General features: G+C 42.0%; 1 protein-coding gene across 1 annotated transcript in view; it reads right to left on the minus strand.

The window, feature by feature from the left end:
* The window catches only part of FARP1 (FERM, ARH/RhoGEF and pleckstrin domain protein 1), a 275,111-nt gene that overhangs the window by 123,635 nt on the left and 130,716 nt on the right, over positions 1 to 20,760 (minus strand). The window contains exon 2 of the mRNA XM_065414550.1: positions 1,251 to 1,355. Within this exon, the coding sequence (XP_065270622.1) occupies positions 1,251 to 1,355 (105 nt within the window). The remainder of the gene's footprint in view (positions 1 to 1,250; positions 1,356 to 20,760) is intronic.

Below are 20,760 nucleotides of genomic sequence, written 5' to 3' on the forward strand. Positions count from 1 at the left end.
ACACAAAAGAGGCCAAATGCTGTCAGGACTATAACTTTTATGTTTGCAACTTTACAAACAGAAAAGTCAAAAATCTGAATATTTCTTTAGCATAACTGTATAGCTATATAGCCCACTGTGACATTATTGCACAACTATGTTCATACATTGTTTTTAATTACTGTCAATAAGAGTTACCAAAATGTTAGCTGAGGATGTATGGAAGATTGTGAAATTACTTGTTAAAATTAATGTTTCAAGTAAATCCAAAGTAAGGCCTGTGATTTATTGCTTTTTAAAATTAACTTTATATTACTGTCCACTTTTCTATTTTGTTCTCAGTAATCATTAGCCCAGAACTATGTAATTATTAATTTCGGTTCTCTTGCATAAAAAATTGCACAAAACAATGGAAGCAGATTACTCTAGTGACAGATAAACCCTCTTCCCCCCCCAAATGAAAAACTATTGCCCCCTTCAGGCAGGAAGTTAAAATAACTGCCCCTAATATGTATTCTTTAGGCTGTCTAGTGTATTGGGGTAGAATTCACCATATGCGCAAAACAAAGTATACACAAGAATGCAATGCCCACAGCATCCAAGTAACTGGAACACAATTCAGTAGGCCACAGTAATGCATTAAGATTTAAAGCAAAATGGAATTTTAAAAATGAAAACTGATGTGTATCTATTAACACTCTCGCAATCTCTTCCTCCCACTCTATGATATAATGATACATTACTTGACTGCAGCAGGCATTTATCATCAGAGACGAAGGTGTCATACCCAGCACACCTGTCCTGTATTACAGAACTCCCTGAATAGGATTTTTATCACTGACAAAAAGGAAAAAAACCCAGCAAAGTGTAATAAACAAAAAACAGTGACTTGTTTTTATTGCCCTTTGGACAGAAAAGGTGCCTTTTGTTGAACTGTGTCATAATATTGGTGACTTTTTCCCATCTACCGGGCAGGATTTTACCATTATCACAGTCCAAACCAATCAAGAATTAAAATGGTATTTAGTCTCCATGCCAACAGTTCCTATGGTTACACCACCACTCCTACATTCAATATGGATAAGTGAGGGTTTGAGATGAGTTTTTAAACACAGTTCCATATCACCATTGAGCAAAACCCACTGAAACCTTCAATAAAACTACATTTAAAAATGTTTTTTCTGAATGTGCGGTAGGTGGGGAGGAGGGGACTGTAATATACATAAAATGTGAAGATGAAAATAAGTAAGAAATGAATCTCATTCACATACCATGATCTTTTTATGATCCGGAAACTCAAGGCCAAAATAATCACCTTCAACAAGGTTCAGATGGTTGCAAACGGCATCCAACAAAACTTTCCCTGGAGCTCTTTGCTGGAAATAGAAACAACAAAAGGTTACACACTTTTCATTAACAAGAGTAGCTTTATTAGCAAACAATAAAATGATAATGCTGAGCAATACAGAACAAACTATATTTTCTAAGTAACTTACAAAATATTAGCTAACTAATGTCCTGATCATCCCTCTGATGAAAGCGACAATTATTCTACTAGTTTTAAACAGATTAAGAATATCCTTATATCCTTGAATATCTGTATCTCTTTGACTGGTACTTGAGATTTTTATAATTCAAATAAAAATAAACTGTGATTTTCCTAATTTTTTTTTTTTAAGAAAAAAATTAAAATAGAGGTGGGGAAAAGATGCATATTCATGCTTTGTTTCCATATCATCCCTTACACTCTAAATTCCTGATCCATAAGGGCACTAACCTCTCCTCAGGACATAAGAAATAAGCCAGTTAAAATTTGCTTGAAGGGTAGATGAGGTTAGTTGGCGATTTATTTACAAAAAACGTAGATGTTTGATTGTATCCCTCTTTCCCTCCCCCTTGAAAAGTAAATTAGGTCTGGCCTACACTAGAAAATTAGCTTGGCTTAACTACCTCAGCCAGGGGCATGAAAAACCCACACCACCGGGCAGCATAATTAAGTCAACCTAAGTCCCTGTCTGGTGGCAGGTTTCAGAGGGGTAGCCGTGTTAGTCTGTATCAGCAAAAACGAGGTGTCCTTGTGGCACCTTAGAGACTAACAAATTTATTTGGGCATAAGCTTTCATGGGCTAAAACCCACTTCATCAGATGCATGGAGTGAAAAATACAGTAGGCAGGTATAAATACACAGCACATGAAAAGATGGGAGTTGCCTTACCAAGTGGGGGGTCAGTGCTAAGGAGGCCAATTCAAACAGGGTGGATGTAGCCTATTCCCAACAGTTGACAAGAAGGGGTGAATATCAACAGTGGGAAAATTACTTTTTGTAGTGTCCAGTAGGAGAGCACTTCAATCTCCCTGGACACTTAATAACAGACTTAAAAGTGGCCATTCTTCAACAAAAAAACTTCAAAAACAGACTTCAATGACAAACTACAGAACTGGAATTAATTTGCAAACTTGACACCATCAAGTTAGGCCTGCATAAAGACTGGGAGTGGATAGGTCACTACAAAAAGTGACCCTTTGTTGATACTCACACCTTCTTGTCAACTACATCCACCCTGTTTGTATTGACCATGTTAGCACTGACCCCCCACTTGGTAAGGCAACTCCCATCTTTTCATGTGCTGTGTATTTATACCTGCCTACTGTATTTTTCACTCCATGCATCTGATGAAGTGGGTTTTAGCCTACGAAAGCTTATGCCCAAATAAATTTGTTAGTCTCTAAGGTGCCACAAGGACTCCTCGTTGTTTTTGCTAAGTCTCTTTGTAGACAGTGGCAGGTTGGCAGAAGAAATCTTCTGTTGATCTAGCTACCGCTTCTCAGGGAGCTGGATTACCTACATCGATGGGAGAATCCCTCCCATCCACATAGGTAGCATGTACATGGAAGCACTACAGTGGCGCAGTTGTGCCACTGTAGTATTTTAAGTTCTTCAAGAATGCCTTCATATGGATTTGTATCAAGACTACTAAGGGCTTGTCTTCACAGAGACACTCAGGAAAGTTAATCCAAATAAACTAAAGGTGAGAATGTAACGTGGATTAGTTAAACTGCTGTGTGGACACTCTCATTCAGAATTAAAATGCCTTTAATTAAACCAAGGGAAGGCCATGTGAAGTCTGAATGACAGTGTCCGCACAAGAGTTTAATATAATTTAACTAATTTAACTAATCCACTTTAATTTTACACCTTTAGTTAATTTGGATTAATTTTCTTGAGTGTCCCCATATAGACAAGCCCTAACTAACTATGGGCCCCCAATCCTCATTGAGGTTTCTGTATATTTTACTGTCATATAACATTAAATAATTTAAAGAAACTCCAGTGAATAATTCATTTTACAGTTTAACTACTTCTCTTCTAGAAATAAACACATTTTTATTAATTACCTAAATAAACTGATGAAAACTGTTGACCACAGAAAATTTACTATCAACACACCAGTTAGCCCATATCCAGAGCAAAGATTATGATTCACCTTTGCAGTTGTGAATGCATCAAATGTTACCAAAAAGTGAGTTACAAAAAACAAATAATAAAATAGATCTCCAGGAGGAGTGAATTCTATACTAAAGAAATTAAAATAATTTCCTTAATGTACAGAAGGCTTAAGCTATCACCAAAGCAAAAGCTCTATCACCTGCAGACACAAGATGCACGTAGAATTCTTAAAAAGTGGCTGGTTTTAGAACACAGATTGAAGAGAAGTGCCAATTCATTCAAATTCATCTCTGTGTAAACCCATTTAGCAGGTTTCTGTTTAAATACTCAGATTGCTTCTAACTGGTTTCTAGCTGGTTTACAGCTCCAGAAAGCTAAAATCACCTTACATTGTTTTATTAAACCACTTTTTATTGTCATCAACAACAAACAATTATCATACAAACACCACTCAAGACAATACACCAGGAAGAATAAATGTAAAAAGTGTTACTGAAGTTTGACACATTTGGTATAACACTGCCAACATGACGTAACATATCAAGTAATAATCCTACAAAAACTCATCCCATACATAACCAAAATAAAGTGGTGTTGAGAGGGAAGGAAAGAGGCATAGGTGTGAAAAGAGGAAGTTTGTTCTAGCCAATGAGTATTTGGTCAGATGTGAGTCACAACACACATCTATACTTTAGAGTATTATATCTGAATACACTCAATTCACATACTCACACATTCTAAAACAGAAACACTCAACAACCAGTACTCAAACAACTTTAAACTTTATTTATGCTACAAAACATTCACAATAACTATAAAAATCTAAACACTTTTCAGCACCACCGACATTCCCCCCCGGTAAGAGTAGTATAAAGACATAGCCAGAACGCAATCTTCTCTTAATGAACAAAATTCCAGGGACCTCTAATTAGATAAATATCATTGGAGACAATGGAACAGTAGGAATGTTACTGAAATACAACTCTTACACCAAATTATGTCTGTTGTGTTAAAACAAGAATTGCATATGCATATGGAGGCTTTGTTCAAATTGTGGCCCTGGGTCTTTTTCCCAGATTAATCTAAGGTTTGCCCAGCTTGCACAAGGCTGCTTATTAAGAACGGATGACTGCCCACTGAGACGTCAAAGGACATTGCTTTCACCTAACTAACCAGAGAACGGGAATCAAGACTTCTCAGACCTATTACATTATGCATATTTACAAGTATTTTTATAATACCCAATGACAATGTGTGTCTGACTATCAGATCAATCAAACTAAACAAATCCACGGTACGCACACATCTTGAATAATTCTGGTCATCTCATCTCAAAAAAAGATACATTACAATTGGCAAAGAATGATTACAGATATGGAACAACTTCCATATGAGGAGAGATTAAAAAGACTGGGACTGTTCAGCTTAGAAATAGACAACTAAAGGGGGGATACGATAGTAGTCTATATAATCATTAATGGCGTGGAGAAAGTGAATAGGGAAGTGTTGAATACCCCTACACAAGAAGTAGGGATCACCCAATGAAATTAACAGGCTGCAGGTTTAAAACAAGCATCAGACAGTACTTCTTCACACAATGCACAGTCAACCTGTGGAACTCATTACCAGGGGATGTTGTGAAGGAATAACTGGGCTGAAAAAAGAATTAGATGAATGTGCTATCCTCCATTAATTTAATGGCTATTAGCCAAGATAGTCAGGGATGCAACCCCATGCTCTGGGTGTTCCTAAACCTCCAAATGCTTATGTTCTAAACTTTAATAATTTATCCTAGTAAAGCAGGCATCTGTGGGAAGGTCAGGATTTATGACAGCCACAAAGAGACAAGGCACACCCCCCTGCACTGTTCACACAGAGTGAGACAGGCGCAGCAAAGCAGGCATGTCTGACCTCAGACAATGATTAAAAGCAGTTGTGTGTTTTCATGTAATTTATTTCTAATATGTCCTCATATGCATTTAGACAGCTCTAAAGCCAAGTAACTGCATTTGTCATTCTGCATTTTCTATATTGTGTGGCTTATGCAATATGCAGTGTTTCTTTTTCAAGTATCTGTAAATAAAAACATTATTCTAAAGCTCTTCTCAATTTTGATCTGTCTGAATCAAGAGGAATCCTGGCATCTATTCAGTTGGAGATATTGTATGTGTAAAATTACAATCTCTCAAGATTCAGCGTCTATGGTATTCCTGGTCTTCCTAGAATAGCAAAGGGGGAGCAAAGGTGAAAAATTCAAAAACATATGAACTTAGCAAGTGGCTAGTTCTAGAGATGTTAGTTTAGGACAGGCTAAGGCTGGTAACTCCATGATATTCTTATGATAGAGTTGAAATGCAATAAACTAAAAATTCAGCAGCTTGCTTGATATGGAACCCAAAGAGCAGTAATTAAGCTCACAATAAATATGATCTGATAGAGAAATATGTAATATTCTGGGGAACATTCAAGAATGAACACACTGCACCTATGATACTATTTGCATTAAAATCATTTAGTTTCACTGGCATTATATGCATGGCTTATGCTACTTTGCATGTTTTCTTCCAAACAGAAACTGGCAGGCATCTTCCGTTTGGCAGTGTGGTCCAGTGGAGAGGGCACTGGAATGGAGGTCAGGAAACCTAGGTTCTATTTCTGGTTCTGACACTGACCTACTCTTGGACCTCTCGGTGTCTCTTTCCCTTCCTGCCTATTTAGACTGTAAGCTCTTCAGAGCAGGGAATATCTCACTCCATTTTTGTACAGTGACTAACACAATGAGGCCCTGATCTCAGTCGGAGCATCTAGTTGCTACTATAATACAAACAGACATCATCATATATTTGAATATGTAAGAAAACAACCAGAAAAAGCTAATTTTATTGCAACACATTGAAAAATTGTTGGTATATAGTATTATACAACTTAAAGATTATCTGAGTATAAATAAAAAAAACTAATAAAATTCAGTTGTTTTCTGACGTTATTATAGCATAATTAAATATTATGGTAGTGTTGAAAGACATCAGTCAGACTCAAGGCCCCGTGTTTCAAGAGCTGTACAAGGAAAGACATGGTCCATGTTCAAACGAGCCTCCAATCTAACTTAAGACAAGACTCAAATTGGTGCAGCGAAGAGAGAAAGAAAAAAAAGGGAAAGTTGGAGAGAGGATGAAGATGACAATGACAGGAACATGTGGTCAAATAGACCAGCTATGTGCACAAATTGACTCCTAGTCTTACATGTATTTGTTTTAAATTATGAGATATAAATATATGAATAAATAAAATAGACATCCTCTAGCCCCACTAGTATATAAGTAGGCATTATCACTGGGAAATTTTCCAGTGGCATCACAGGAGAAGCATGCCATGGGGTAGGGATGGGAGGATTTCAGAGAGGACGGTGTACTGGCCTTACAGACTAGTTTTTCCAGGAGAGCATTTCATGTAATGAGGAAGAAAACACGAAGATGCTTGGGGAATGAGTGGACAAGTGATCAATCAAGGTTGGCATCATTGGCAGAGCAGAAGAGTGACAAGAGAAGTGAAAGCAGGGAGGGGCAGAGTTGTGAAGAGCCTGGAAGGTAGGACAAGAAGCTTGGATTTTATGGAATGGAGAAGGGGGAGCCAGTGGAGTAACTCATACTGAGGGTGATATGGTCATAATGTTGGACAAGGAATTATTAGTAGCTGCATTGTGAATGGACTTGACAAGGATAATGTGCATGTCAGGGAGGCCCCAAAGTAGTCAGGACAGGCTATAATGGCAGCCTGGACAAGAGTTTTAGCTGTGTGGACAGAGTGAAGACCTGATATTAGAAATGCTTTGGAGAAGTGAGTAGCAAAATTCAGATGCTGACTGGGTATGTGGCACAAGGGGGAAGGAGGAAGCCAGAATGATACAGTATCTAGGTTCCAGGCCTGAATGACTGGGATGATAGTGGTATTGTCAACACTCACAAACAAAGGGGGAAGAGGGGAGGGGGGGGAAATCAAGGAGTTTAGTTTAACCAAGTTAAGTTTAAGCCGATGGTGAGATGAATCTGAGGAGATGTCAGAGACAGACTAGGGTGTGGATTGGATGGAGGGAGGCAAGTCAGGAGGGGAGAAGTAGATTTGTGAGTGTTGGCATAGAGATGGCAGCTGAAGCTTTGTGAAAGGATAAGAAGACAACCAGAGAAGTAGGAGACCACCCAGGAGAGGGCGGAGTGGCGAAAGTCAAGATATCAAGAAGAATGTGCTTAACATGCCATAAGCAATTGAGATCAAGAAAAAAGAAGCAGTAGATGGTTGAGATCTGCCATAAAGATGTTAATTTGAGGCTTGGTAAGACCACTTTCAATGGAGACGAGTGGTCAGAAGCCAGACAGAGATGGAGGTGGCAACAGATGTAGAAGGTGCACATGATGATCTTGGAGGCAGAGGCGAGAAATGAGCTGAGTATAGGCAAATGGGGTTATAGGTCATTTACTTCTGGGGGGAGGGATTAGATGAGGGGACACCATAGCATGCTTCTATTGTAAGCTGGAGTGAAAAGAGTAAGAAGCTAAGGAGAAAGGTGAATAAGGGAGTGGAAGGCAGGGGAAATCATGAGGTAGGCAGGAGTCACTGCAAAAAGAGGATAGAAACTTCAATGTAGATGACATGGAGAAGGAGGGGAGCATGATGGGGAAAGAGAAAAGGGGCAAGTCATGCTGGATTTTGTTGACCTTTTTGAAAAAGTCAGCAAGATCCTATGTGGAAATAGAGGAGGGCACAGGAGCTGGGAGGGAATCCAAGTTGTCACCTTAGCAGCTGAGACTGTGGGCATGGAGTCAACGTGACTGGAGAAGAAGAGCTGTTTGACTGGCAAGATGGCAGAAGTGAAGGAAGAGAAAACAATTTTATATTGGAGGAAGTTCATGTGTGCTGGGACTTTCTTCTGAGGTGTTCAGAAATACAGGAACGTTGGATGAAGTGGGCGAACCCGAGATGTGGTTTTGGTGGGACAGACTTTGAGGTGGTAAAGGGGGGGGGAAGAAGGAGTGGAGAGTAGTAGAGAATAGGGGGAGTCAGTGATGGCATTGACAGAAGAGGAAGGAGGGGATTGAAAACAGGAGAGAAGTCATAGCCACTAATGGACGGGAGGTTACGGTAGGGCAGGGTGTCAAGGTGGTGGCCAGAGAAAGGGAACTTTGTGGTGGAAAGATGAGAGAGAAAATATTTAATGGTGACAACATCAAGAGGACATTGTGTGGAGAGGGTGAACTGATACACCACTGCAGATCAAATGGGGAAGAGGAGACAGAGGCTAAGGAGGCGAGTGGAAAATCAGTCTGGAAGTTGACATCACCAAGGAAAAGGTATGAGAGGAAGAAGGAAAAACCTCACAGACCAGCAGCTCCATTAACAACTCTCACACAAAAATTCCTAACTTGGATAGCAGTCACTTAAGGGGACCATAGAATGCTTATTGCTCTTTTTCTGGTGGCTTTTACGTGACACTCAAATGACATTTCAATTTTACTTCAGTGAAAACAAGTTCACTAATTTCAAGCTATACATCCTTAGCATTTAATGCATTTGAATTGGCCTCTCTTAGCTCTGTGAAATTACATTGTAAAAGATGCTTTACATTTTTAGGGAATGTCAGCCCACTGAACACTGAATTACGATTAATATGCATATCACACTTAGCTGCAAGCTATGAAGGTACTGAATCAAAGTTACTTGCATTACATTGCACATTCACCATTCTTTGCTGGTTATTTCCATTTTACACAATTCACCCTTATATTTTATTTTTTTTACTTAGGGTAAGGGTATTTATACTTTCTTCAGTGGGGAAATGCTTTAATTCCCTAATAAGTCTTTAACCTTAAAGAATTCCCAATGAATAAACAGATGATGCAAGCAGGACCAACGAAAGCTTCCTAAAAGTGCAGGGGGGGCACTGGTGCCCAAACCGTGGCCTTGCTCCCCCGTGCCACCTAGGGTTTCCAGGCATCTGGTTTTTGACCAGAACGTCCGGTTGAAAAGGGACCGTGGTGGCTCCAGTCGACACCACCGAGTGGGCCATTAAAAATCCAGTCAGCGGCACAGCAGGGGCCCGGGGCTAAGACAAGCTCCTTGCCTGCCCTAGCTCCATGCAGCTTCCAGGTCCCTGCAGCTCCTAGGCGCTGGGATGGCCAGGGACTGGGAGGCTCTACGTGCTGCTCCCGTCCCCAGTGCCGGCTCTGCAGTTCCTATTGGCCGGGAACTACAACCAATGGGAGCTGCAGGGGGGCAGCGCCTGCAGGTGCGGATGCAGAGTGCACTGCGCAGTGCTGCCTGGCCACCCATGTGCCTAGAGGCCGCAGGGACCTGGCAGCCGCTTCCTCAGAGCCATGGTAAGCACTGCCGGGACCCTGCATCCTCACCTCCTGCCCCAGTCAGCCTGGAGTCCCCTCCTGCGCCCCAAACCTCTCACCCCAGAGCCCACAACCCCATCCGGAGCCCTCCTCCACCCCAAACCCCTCATCCCCAGCCGGAGCCCTCACTGCCCCACACCCTAACCCAGTCTGGAGTCCCCTCCTGCACCCCAAAACCCTCATCCCTGGCCCCACCCCAGAGCCCACACCTCCAGCTGAAGCCCACCCCCCCGCCCCAGCCCTGAGCCCCCTCCTTCACCCCAAACCCCTCACCCCCACCCCAGAGCCTGCACCCCCAGCCCAAACCTATGCCTCCTCCTACACCCCAATCCCCTGCCCCAGCCCGGGGAAAGTGAGTGAGGGTGGAGGAGAGCGAGTGACAGAGGGAGGGTGATGGAGCGAGGGGGTGGGGCCTCAGGGAAGGGGTGGAGCCTCAGGGAAGGGGCGGGGCATGGGCATTCGGTTTTGTGTGATTAGAAAGTTGGCAACCTTAGTGCTGCCCCTTCTCCCTGCCCTTGCACCACCCCTTCCCGCGCGGGAGGCCCCGCTCCTGCATTGCTTCTTCCTCCCAAGACCCTGCCCCCGCTCGCTGCTCTCCGCCCCCTCCCCTCTTTCGCTCACTCTTACGGCGGTAAAAAGTGACAGGGCATAGGCATAGGCCCCTGACCCCCCTGTTCCAGTGGACCTGGGTGCAGAAAAAAGCCACAAGAGATTATTTGGTGGATGGTGACCATGCCTTAGAGAGAGACTGAAGGAGATCCATCTGTTTAGCTTATCAACAAGAAGATTGAGGGGACTTGATCATGTGGAGAAAATACTGGCTTTTAAGAGAAAGGCATGACAAGAACCAATCGCTGGAAGTTGAAGCTAGACAAATTCACGTTAGAAATTGGGCATGAAGTTCCAACAGACAGGGTGATTAACCTCTGGAACAAACTACCCAGGGCTGTGATGTGTCCTCCTGGAAGATATGCTTTAATCAAACACAAATTATTGTGTTCAATAAAGGGGAAACTGGGTGCAATACAAGAGATCAAACCAGATGATCTAATGATAACTTCTGGCATTAAACTCTATGAATCTATCATCCCTCCCTTTATCTGAGGAGTAATTGTCCAGAACATTCCTGTGGCAGGATCTCTAATGGAAGTTGTGGAGAAAAGTGTTTAGTAATGTTTACAAAACCACTGTTTTCTGAGGCTTTTTTTTTTTTTTTTGGAAGGGGGAAGGAGGATTGGATAAATTGATTTTAATTCTTTATTTCCATGGAGCATAGCCACTTCACTACCCCAGCTACAAATAACTATCTCCATACAGTCAACAATTTGCTATTTAAGGAATTTTTATCCACCAAACTAAACTAATCTCAGATCAAACAGATTTTTGCACTGCAAATTCTTCTAAGGTTACTGAATATCTTGATCTTCAGTTAAACATTCCTAAGAAACGTTTGGAAGACTGAAATTCAGTCACTCTCTTGAGCACAGATAAGGAGCTACTTTCTGCCATTAGTGCAGGGGACTGGACTAGAGGACCTTTCGAGGTCCCTTACAGCAGACATGCCAAACCCACGGAAAAAAATGCAGAAATTGGGCTTGTTTTTGGCTTAAGTGGCTTGTGAGTTGCTTGTTGGATAGTTTTTGGATTGGAGCTTGTTGCTTCTTTTTTTTTTAAATCGGCTCCTGGCAAGCGGGGGCGGGGTGTGTGTGTGTCAAGCAGGGGGAAAGAGTCAGGGGTGCACAGCAGGCCCACCACAGTCCCAGACTGCACGCCGGGGGGGATCTAGTCACATAGAGTGTTGGGGTTCTTAGGGATTGGCTTGTTTTGGCCTTCTTTTGAAATGGGATTAGCTTGATTTTGGGGTTATTGTGAAAGTTGGGGTGCTTATTTACCATGTGAAAGATGGCAACTGTGCCCTTCCAGTACTACAATTCTATGACTTTGCATGATTTCCCCACAGGGAATGGGCTTGATTTAATCTCTGGATAACACATGGTACCAAGCTGTGGTGGGTACTTTGCAGTCAAGTGTAAAAAAAAAAAGTCCCAGCTCTGAAGATTATCTAAATAGACAATTTATAAACAAAGGAAATAAGACTGGATGCAGCAACAAACAAGTAATTAATGCGGAGCACCCATTCTGTTAACTCCATGTTTTGTATTTAAAACGGTTAATGCTCAGAGAAGATAGATGATCAAAAGGTCTCATAAAAGAACTCGGCTTTCAGGAGGAGCTTGAGGGAGAAAAGGGTTGGGAGACATGGCAACAGTGTCAGGAAATCGGGGGTGTTCTATGCCAGAAAGCCACTGGGAGACAGAGTAGGAGAACAGATGGTTTCATTGATTTGACTCAAACTATTATCTTTCCCTTGCACATATTTTATGGAGGTTTGGTATATGCTACTAGCACTACAGGTAAACTTCACTCCTCTGGAGAGGGTCAGCACAAGGTCTGTGCATCACTTATGTCCCATTTAAGGTCTCAGGATGAAATCCTGGACTCCTCACTCGGTGAGCTTAAGTGGTACATAGGCTTTGTGCTGACCCTCTGCACAGGGACGAGCTTCACCACAGTGAGCAGTATCATTTCAAAAACATTTTTCTCCATGGTCTGGCACTAAAAATTATAATAATAATACAGCATCCTTTGAAGCATGAACTCTCTCCCAGTTATCAAGGTGGTAAAATATCTACATATTTATTGCACTGGAAAAGAAACAAGTATTTGTGATAAGCAAACAGTACAACAAATAACCTCAATAATGAGATTAAACAATAGGGATTTTATGTAAATACCTAAGTAAAACTCTACACTTCAAATGAAAGCTTAAACTACGTTTAGAGGAGAACAATGCTAGCAACCTATGAAGACAAATGTCATATGTCTATCTGTTCTCTCTCCTAGAATAAAATTAAATAGCTATTTCATATTTTGCAATTTATTGCTTGAAGGGTAGAATTTTCAAAAGCACTCAGTGTTAGCATATCTCTGCTCCACTGAAGTCAAGGGGAATTTTCACATTGACTTCAACAGGGGCTGACCTGCTCTGAAGCTGAGGGTATGCCCACACTGCAATTAAAAACCTGCAGTTGACACATGCCAGCTGACTTGGGCTTGTGGGGCTCAGGCTAAGGGGCTGCTTAATTGCGGTGCAGACATTTGAGCTCAGGCTGCAGACCAAGGTCTGGGACCCTCTCACCTTGCAGGGTTCTAGAGCCCGGACTCCAGCCCAAGCCCAAACGCCTACCCCACAATTAAACAGCCCCTTAGCCCAAGGCCATGTCAGCTGGCACAGGCCAGCGGCAGGATTTTTAACTGCAGTAGAGACATACCCTGAGTGCTTTTTGAAAACCCCACCCTTAAAGTACAGGCCTTGATAGTTCTATAGAGAAGAAACTGTGTAAAAAATTGCTTTGTTTCATCTGGATCTGTTACTTTTTTCTTTTTTAGTTAAGACTGGAAAATGGGAGAGCATATTTTTTCAGCAGAAGAGGAAGGGCAGCCACAATACATCAAGTCACAGTGATGGTCATCTGAATGTGTTATAGCCGAACTGAGAGATGGAGGATTGGGATGGTTTAAAAGCCTGTGGTAGGAATGAATTATATTTTGCACTTACGAAGTGCAGTCCATGCCCTCTGAGGCTCCTAAGTCATATCCGTCAATGGAGCAGAAACATATTCAGGTGACCGTGCCCACATATGCAGATACTCGTGTGTATATATCCTACTAATACCCTGTGGGTGGACCCCAGTGCTCTCATGGACTCCCAGAGACTTCAATGAAGCTCTGTACAGTTGCAGCAGTCCACCTGCATGGTATCAAAAGCTGGACTGATGCCTACTGGAATAATAAACATTTTAAGAAGCTTTATAAATATATATCTGTATCTCCACACTCCTCCCACTCTGGGTGCCCACTATGACTATTCGGTAGATTTTAGCAGACAGATTTCCCACCTCACCATCTATGCACATGAGCACAATATTTTAAGCAGTGCCACTGATGTTTCTAATGCATTTGTATTTTGATCTACTCCTCATAGTGGGTGGTGTTCATACTCTCTAACGCAGTTATTCAGTTTTAGCTAAGCAAAGAATTTCTTTGCACACCTTTCTGATCTTTTAATCACATATATTTTACCATCATATTGTGTGGGGAAAAAATGTGCTTTAGGCTTTGAGGTGTACTTTACATCCTCCTCCTCAAATATTCAGCAGCAGGAAGGTCAAACTTTTTAATCATCAGTCATAAGAACAGAAAAACAGCCACACTGGGTCAGACCAAAGGTCCATCTAGCCCAGTATTCTGTCTTGTGACAGTGGCCAATGCCATACATGATGGCATTTAGACAACAAAAAGTCTTAAAGGAAGACTAATCTCAGCTACCACGATTTTTAACTAAACAAGAGATTACAATTATATGTGCAAAACAAATTAGAGGGGCATCAATAACCATCCTCTTCACTTTATTTTTGGTGTCTGCTTCCATGGAAACCTATAGTTTTCTCTTTTTGAATCTAAAAGCTTCACTGCTGTAGCCACGTTCACTATTCATGGATTTCTGCTTAGAACAAACCAGCTTGTTTCAAAATGAATATTTTCCTAAAAAGGCAAAGGAAAAGCAAAAGCAGGATTGATTCCACCCAGATTTCAATCTCTCTTCCTAACCTCATCTTCAACTTTACCAGAAATAGTCAATCATAACATTCAATTTAAAAACCTTAATGAGGGAAGATCATTTGCTGCTAAATAATCCCCCTGAACAGTTTGATAGTGTGTGTGTGGGGGGGGGGGGGGAGAGATGATTTAATGAAGCTAATGTAAAGTTGCTTGTTTAGGATATGTTTGATTAAATATGTGTTTGATTAAACATGATTTTTTTTCTTAAAGCAGAGACAGAACTAATAAAAATTATCTATATTAAATCCTCAAATAGCTGTAGATCTATAGAGATAAGTAAAATAAAGCTACTGGAATTGTGGGTTCTGCTTAATATCTCTTTACTGCGGGTCATCAAATAACAGTTCTTTATTTGAATAAGCAAATACAGTTCACATCGTATTACATGTTGCACTGCCTGGGAGGAAGAGAAGTAGAGAGAGAATAGATAATGAGAGAGATTGAACACCTTCAGGTCTGTAAAAACCAACGAAGAGTCCTGTGGCACCTTACAGACCTGGGGTAGGCAACCTATGGCACGTGTGCCGAAGGCGGCATGCGAGCTGATTTTCAGTGTCACTCACACTGCCCGGGTCCTGGCCACCGGTCCGGAGGGCTCTGCATTTTAATTTAATTTTAAATGAAGTTTCTTAAACATTTAAAAAACTTTATTTACTTTACATACAACAATAGTTTAGTTCTATATTATAGACTTATAGAAAGAGACCTTCTAAAAACGTTAAAATGTATTACTGGCACCCGAAACCTTAAATTAGAGTGAATAAATGAAGACTCGGCACACCACTTCTGAAAGGTTGCCGACCCCTGTTATAGACTAACAGATGTATTGCAGCGTAAGCTGTCGTGGGTGGATACCCACTTCGTCAGACGCATGTATGGCCTTTATTTCCCCCTTTCACATGCGTCTGACGAAGCGGGTATCCACCCATGAAAGCTTATGCTCCAAAACATCTGTTAGTCTATAAGGTGCCACAGGACTCTTTGTTGCTTTTTACAGATCCAGACTAACATGGCTATCCCTCTGATACCTTCAGGTCTGAATCCTTCGAATCAGACAGCTTCAAATGGGCATAACTAATCATTTGCAGATACAATGATCTGACACTAAGATTTCTTTATGCTGCTTACATATCTGAAGAGAGATTAGTATGGCCTTTCAATTACTGCAACTTCTATTTATATAGCACTACTTTAGTTAATTATTACTGCAGAGCTAGCAAGGACACCCAAAGCATTGTGGGTTTTAGTCTACAAAACTAGTGGACTGAAAACTTATTCGTAGAGTCAATAGAAAAAGAAGATATTTAGAACCTGTCAATTTCCTAAGCAAGTAGCTTTAAGAATAATGTCCTTTAAAAAAAAAAAAAAAAAAACAGTTTGCTTTATGGGATCAGTTCAATTCCCATTGATGCCAAAGGAAAGCCTATCATTGGCTTCAATAAGAGACGGATTGGGACCTCTCTTCAGAAGAAAAATATTAAAAATAGAATCATTTTCATGTAAATGTTATTCAAAATATTTGTTTCAATTAATAAAGATGTATCCATCCAATGCTTTGGGAAGATGCATGCTCATAAAAAAAAATACTGCCATTAAAAATTAGTCAAATATTCATCTAAATATTGCTACTACCATAAAAAGTAACATTACATTTTTCAAAGCCTCCACAATTCTAGTCCTGCACCCACTGCACAAAATACTAATAATTAGAAAATATTTTTACTTGGGGCCTACAGGCTCCAAGATCAGAGTGCCTTTGTTTCAGGAGTTGAGCTTATATATAGTAAAAAGCAGTTCCTGCTTATTTCATTTTATAATCTAACTAGATGAGACAGACAAAGGACGGCAGAAAGGCTGCATTACCTTCATTTTACAGATGGGGAGGTGAAATATAGCAAGATTAAGGTAGACAATTAGATTGCGGAACTCATTGCCAAAAGATATAATTGAGGCAAAGAACGTAAATGATTTTTAAAAAAAGATTATGCATGTAAATGGATAATATTTAGAGTTCTAAGAGTAGATATTTAAAACTACACAACAAATTTGGTAAGGATATAAAGGAAATGTTACTCACTCTGTGCAGTAAGAGTAGTTCTTCAAGTTGTGTCCCCCTATGGGCACTCCACTTCAGGTGCACACGTGCCTCTCAAACCCTTGATTGCAGATTTCTAGCTGGCAGTGCCCATTAAACCTGCACATGCACCCTATGCCTCCTTGTGGCAGACACCGAGGCTATATGAGTGCACGGGCAAAGTACCCTCTGTTCCTTCTCTATTCAATCATCCCATAGGGAACAACCAAAGCAGAGGGGAAGGAGGGCAGGTAGTAGCCAGCAGCCATAGTGACACATCTTGAAGAACTACAGTTACTGCACAGGGTAACATTTCCTTCTTCTTCGAGTAGCATCCTTGTGGGTGCTCCACTTCCGGTGACTTCAGAGCAGTGTCCCTAGAAAAAGGGCGGAGCTTCAGAACAGGATCCAGAAATGAAGATAGTACTACAGAGCCAAAGTGCTGCACTGGATCGGATGGCACTGAGCAGGGCATCATGTTTTGAAAACGTATGGACTGAAGTCCAAGAAGCAGCTCTGCATATCTCAGTAGCTGTCACTTGTTATGGTGGCCAGGTGTACCTTGACTGAACTGATGGATAACCCGGATGTCTTCAGATCCAGCAAGTAATCTAGGATAAGGGACAGGGGAACCATGTTAGGCCAGAGGTAGTGATGACCACACCAGGGGGCAAATTTCTTCCATTTCTACAGGTAAGTAGTGCAGGATGACGTTTTTCTACTGTATAGTAACACCTGCTGCACCTCCGCAGAACAGGAAACTCTAATCCTGAGAACCATCCAGGAGCCAAGCTTTGAGGCGTAGCACTGCCAGGTTGGGGTGAAGTGCACAACCCGCATCCTGAGACAGGAGATGGGGAACGGTCAGGAGCTTGATCGGCGGTTGGACATGGAGTTGAAGCAAGTAAGGGTACCAAACTTGTCTTAGCCAGGTAGGTACTCTAAGGATAACTCTGCCCTTGTCCTGCCTGATCTTGTTCCTCACCCTTAGAGTTAGGAGCGTCTGGGGAAAGGCATAGAACAGACTCCTCTTCCATGGCGTCCCCCAGGGGGTGATGACCAAGACTCCCCCTTGAACAGAAGAGAGGACGCTTTCTGTTCTTGGAGATGGCAAAAAGATTGATCTCTGGCTGTCCCCATCTCTGGGATACGTCTTGGAGGGCCTGAGTGTCAAGCTCCCATTCACAGTTGTTGGAGAAGCATCTGATGAGGGTATTGGCAGTGGTGTTCCGGATGCCTCAAAGGTAGGCTGCTGAAACCTGGAGGTGGATGGTTATGCACCTGTTCCAGAGCCCTTTATGGCTTTGGCGCACAAGGAGGGGGAACTTGCTTCTCCCTGCTTGTTAATGTAAAACATGCAGGACATATTGTCTGTCAGTGATGGGGTTGGGTGGCAGAACGGGACAACCACACAAATGTGGAGTTGCTCCTTCCACCAGTTTAGGGAGTTTTTTTATATGCAAGGGGACCGCCACTGACTGCCCAAGGCATCCCATGTCAGAGAATAGGTAGCCCTGGAGTCCTTGAGCATGTGCAGGGAGTCATTCATGGTTTCAGAGAACAGATTATGACCAAAGGAGAGGATGTCTACAGTGTTTGGGACATCTCTCAGAAACCCCAAAAGCTGAAGCCAGGAGACGGCACAGAACTACTGCTGTGGAGATGGATCCAGCAGCAGTGTCCACAGCATCTAGAGATGCTTGGAGAGCCATTTTGGCCAACAGCTGACCCTCTGCAACAATAGACTGGAATTATTCCCTGCAATGTTGTGGCAGTTGTTCAATAAAAGGCTGTGAGGTTGTTGTAATGAGTAAGGTTTATATTTGGCCATGACCGCCTGATAGTTTGTGATCTGAAAATGCAGGGTTGCGCATGAGTAAGACATTTTGTCCAAAGAGATCCAATCACTTTTGGTCCTTGTCAAAGGGAGTAGTTCTCAAAGTGCTGCCTACCCCGCTCATTCACAGCATCCACCAGGAGGGATTTAGGTGAGGAATGGAAAAATAAAGAGTCAGAGTCCTTAGGGGGGCATGTAGTATGTCTTGTCTGCCCTTCTGAATGTTGGAGGAATAGTGGCCGGTGTCTGCCATACCCTCTTAGCCGGATCCAGAGGACCCTCATTAATAAGTAGCGCCACTCTGGAGGGTGTTGCTGACTGCAAAATATCAAGCAGCCTATGCTGCTGCTACTTGATCTCCTCCAGAGGGATTTGCAGAGTGTCAGCTTCTCTGAGATCCTGGAACTGCCTGAAGTCATCGATGATGGAAAGAGGGGGAGGCATAACCACCTCATCCAGTGACAACAAAATGGGAGTTGGGTGTGACTTCCTCATCTGCCCTAGCCTTCAGTTCCTCAAACATCTCCTCCTGCCATCAAAGGGTAGAGGGAGGATGTTAAGGGATGGTACCAGAGGTCTATTGAAATTGTTGCCAATAGGCAGCCCACGTGTCCCAATATGGGCATTGTGGGGGTCCATAAGGCAGCGGGGGTTCCACCATCTTTGATGAGCCGCAAGGTCCTCTCTGTGCGAGGGCAGATTCCCAAAGGGGTATGTAGGAGAACCCCTAACAGAAGTCGAGGAGACCAATTAGGAGTCGTCCTCTTTTTCCTCCACGTCCTCCCAAGATGGGGCAGCCAATGAGCATGGAGGAGAGTCCTGTGCCATAGGGACACAACTCGAAGAAGAACTTTCAAGATTTGGGGCATATGCCAACTTCTAACTATTGAGGGTTAGGAGGAAATTTTATGCGGGGGCAGGAAATCCTGTAACTGTCTACCGGCAGGATTTCTTTCTCTGAAGCAGCTGGTTCTGGCTACCACAGAGACAGGCTACTGACTTGATAAACCACTGATCTGATTCAATATGGAAATTCCTACATTTCCTAAACACCTTGCTCAAGATCAGGCAGGAGGTCTGTGGCAGAGTTAGGAAATGAACACAGATTTCCTAAGTCCCAGTCTAGTATTTTAACAACAAAATCATCTTTCCTGTCTGTGGTGCAGCAACTGCTCAGGCCATAATAAATAAATTGGTGGTTTTAATGCCTAAAAAACCCAAAGTAATGTATAGATGTGCAGTGAAATTTTAAAAAGGTCTCTAACTAATAAGAACTTTGACTATTAGATAAACATTGAAAATCCTAATCCCAGTGCCCAAAATCTATGGTTTATTGTGCATAGTCTTTTTTTACAAATGGTACTGCTATAATCAGTTTTAAAAAAATCTAAAGAGGGATTATTTTTATCAAGCTAAAGTGGTATGTTGAAGCAAACATTGGCATTATGCACTAAAAACATTTACTCTTTGGTCATGATGGTAAAAGTATACCAGCAATTTTGTATAAAACAAACTGTTAATGGTGAAAAAAATTGTTGGTTTATTGCATGATGCACTGCTCAAACTAATTTATGATTAGTGTCATGGACTGCATATTCGCAGACTGATAGCTTTTTGTACATCTAGCTCCCAATTATAACTTTACTTTAAAAAACAAAACTTTTTTTCCCTGTTGCAAATGAATAGTACACACATCTAATAAATTCAGTCTTAAAACGGTCTTCTCAGTTCAAAGTGGCCACTATAACCCAGTCTATGCTAGGACTTGTATATGTGGCTGAAAGAGTTCATGACCTGCTGGAGACAATGTTTATATCTGTAACAAGTCCCTCTACACCAGTGATAAAAAAGACAGTTGACTGGATCAATGCATGTTTTCAGCAAGCTATGGAAAGCATGACTAAGGGCCTGGTCTACACTACAGGGCTAGGTCAAATTTAGCCGCGTTAGGTCGATTTAAAAATGACTACGTCCACACAACCAACCCCGTTCCGTCGACCTAAAGGGCTCTTAAAATCGACTTCTGTACTCCTCCCCGACGAGGGGAGTAGCGCTAAAATCAACTTTGCTGGGTTGAATTTGGGGTAGTGCGGACACAAATGACGGTACTGGCCTCCGGGAGCTATCCCAGAGTGCTCCATTGTGACCACTCTGAACTCCGATGCACTAGCCAGGTACACAGGAAAAGCCCTGGGAACTTTTGAATTTCATTTCCTGTTTGGTCAGCATGGCGAACTCAGCAGCACAGGTGACCATGCAGTCCCTCCAGAATCGTAGAGCGCAGAATGTTTCATCTCCGTCCCTGAGGTTATCGCAGATTAGAAGGTGAAAAAAAAAAATGCACTCA

Source organism: Emys orbicularis, chromosome 1 (genome assembly GCF_028017835.1).
Source record: "Emys orbicularis isolate rEmyOrb1 chromosome 1, rEmyOrb1.hap1, whole genome shotgun sequence".
Classification (NCBI taxonomy): domain Eukaryota; kingdom Metazoa; phylum Chordata; order Testudines; family Emydidae; genus Emys; species Emys orbicularis.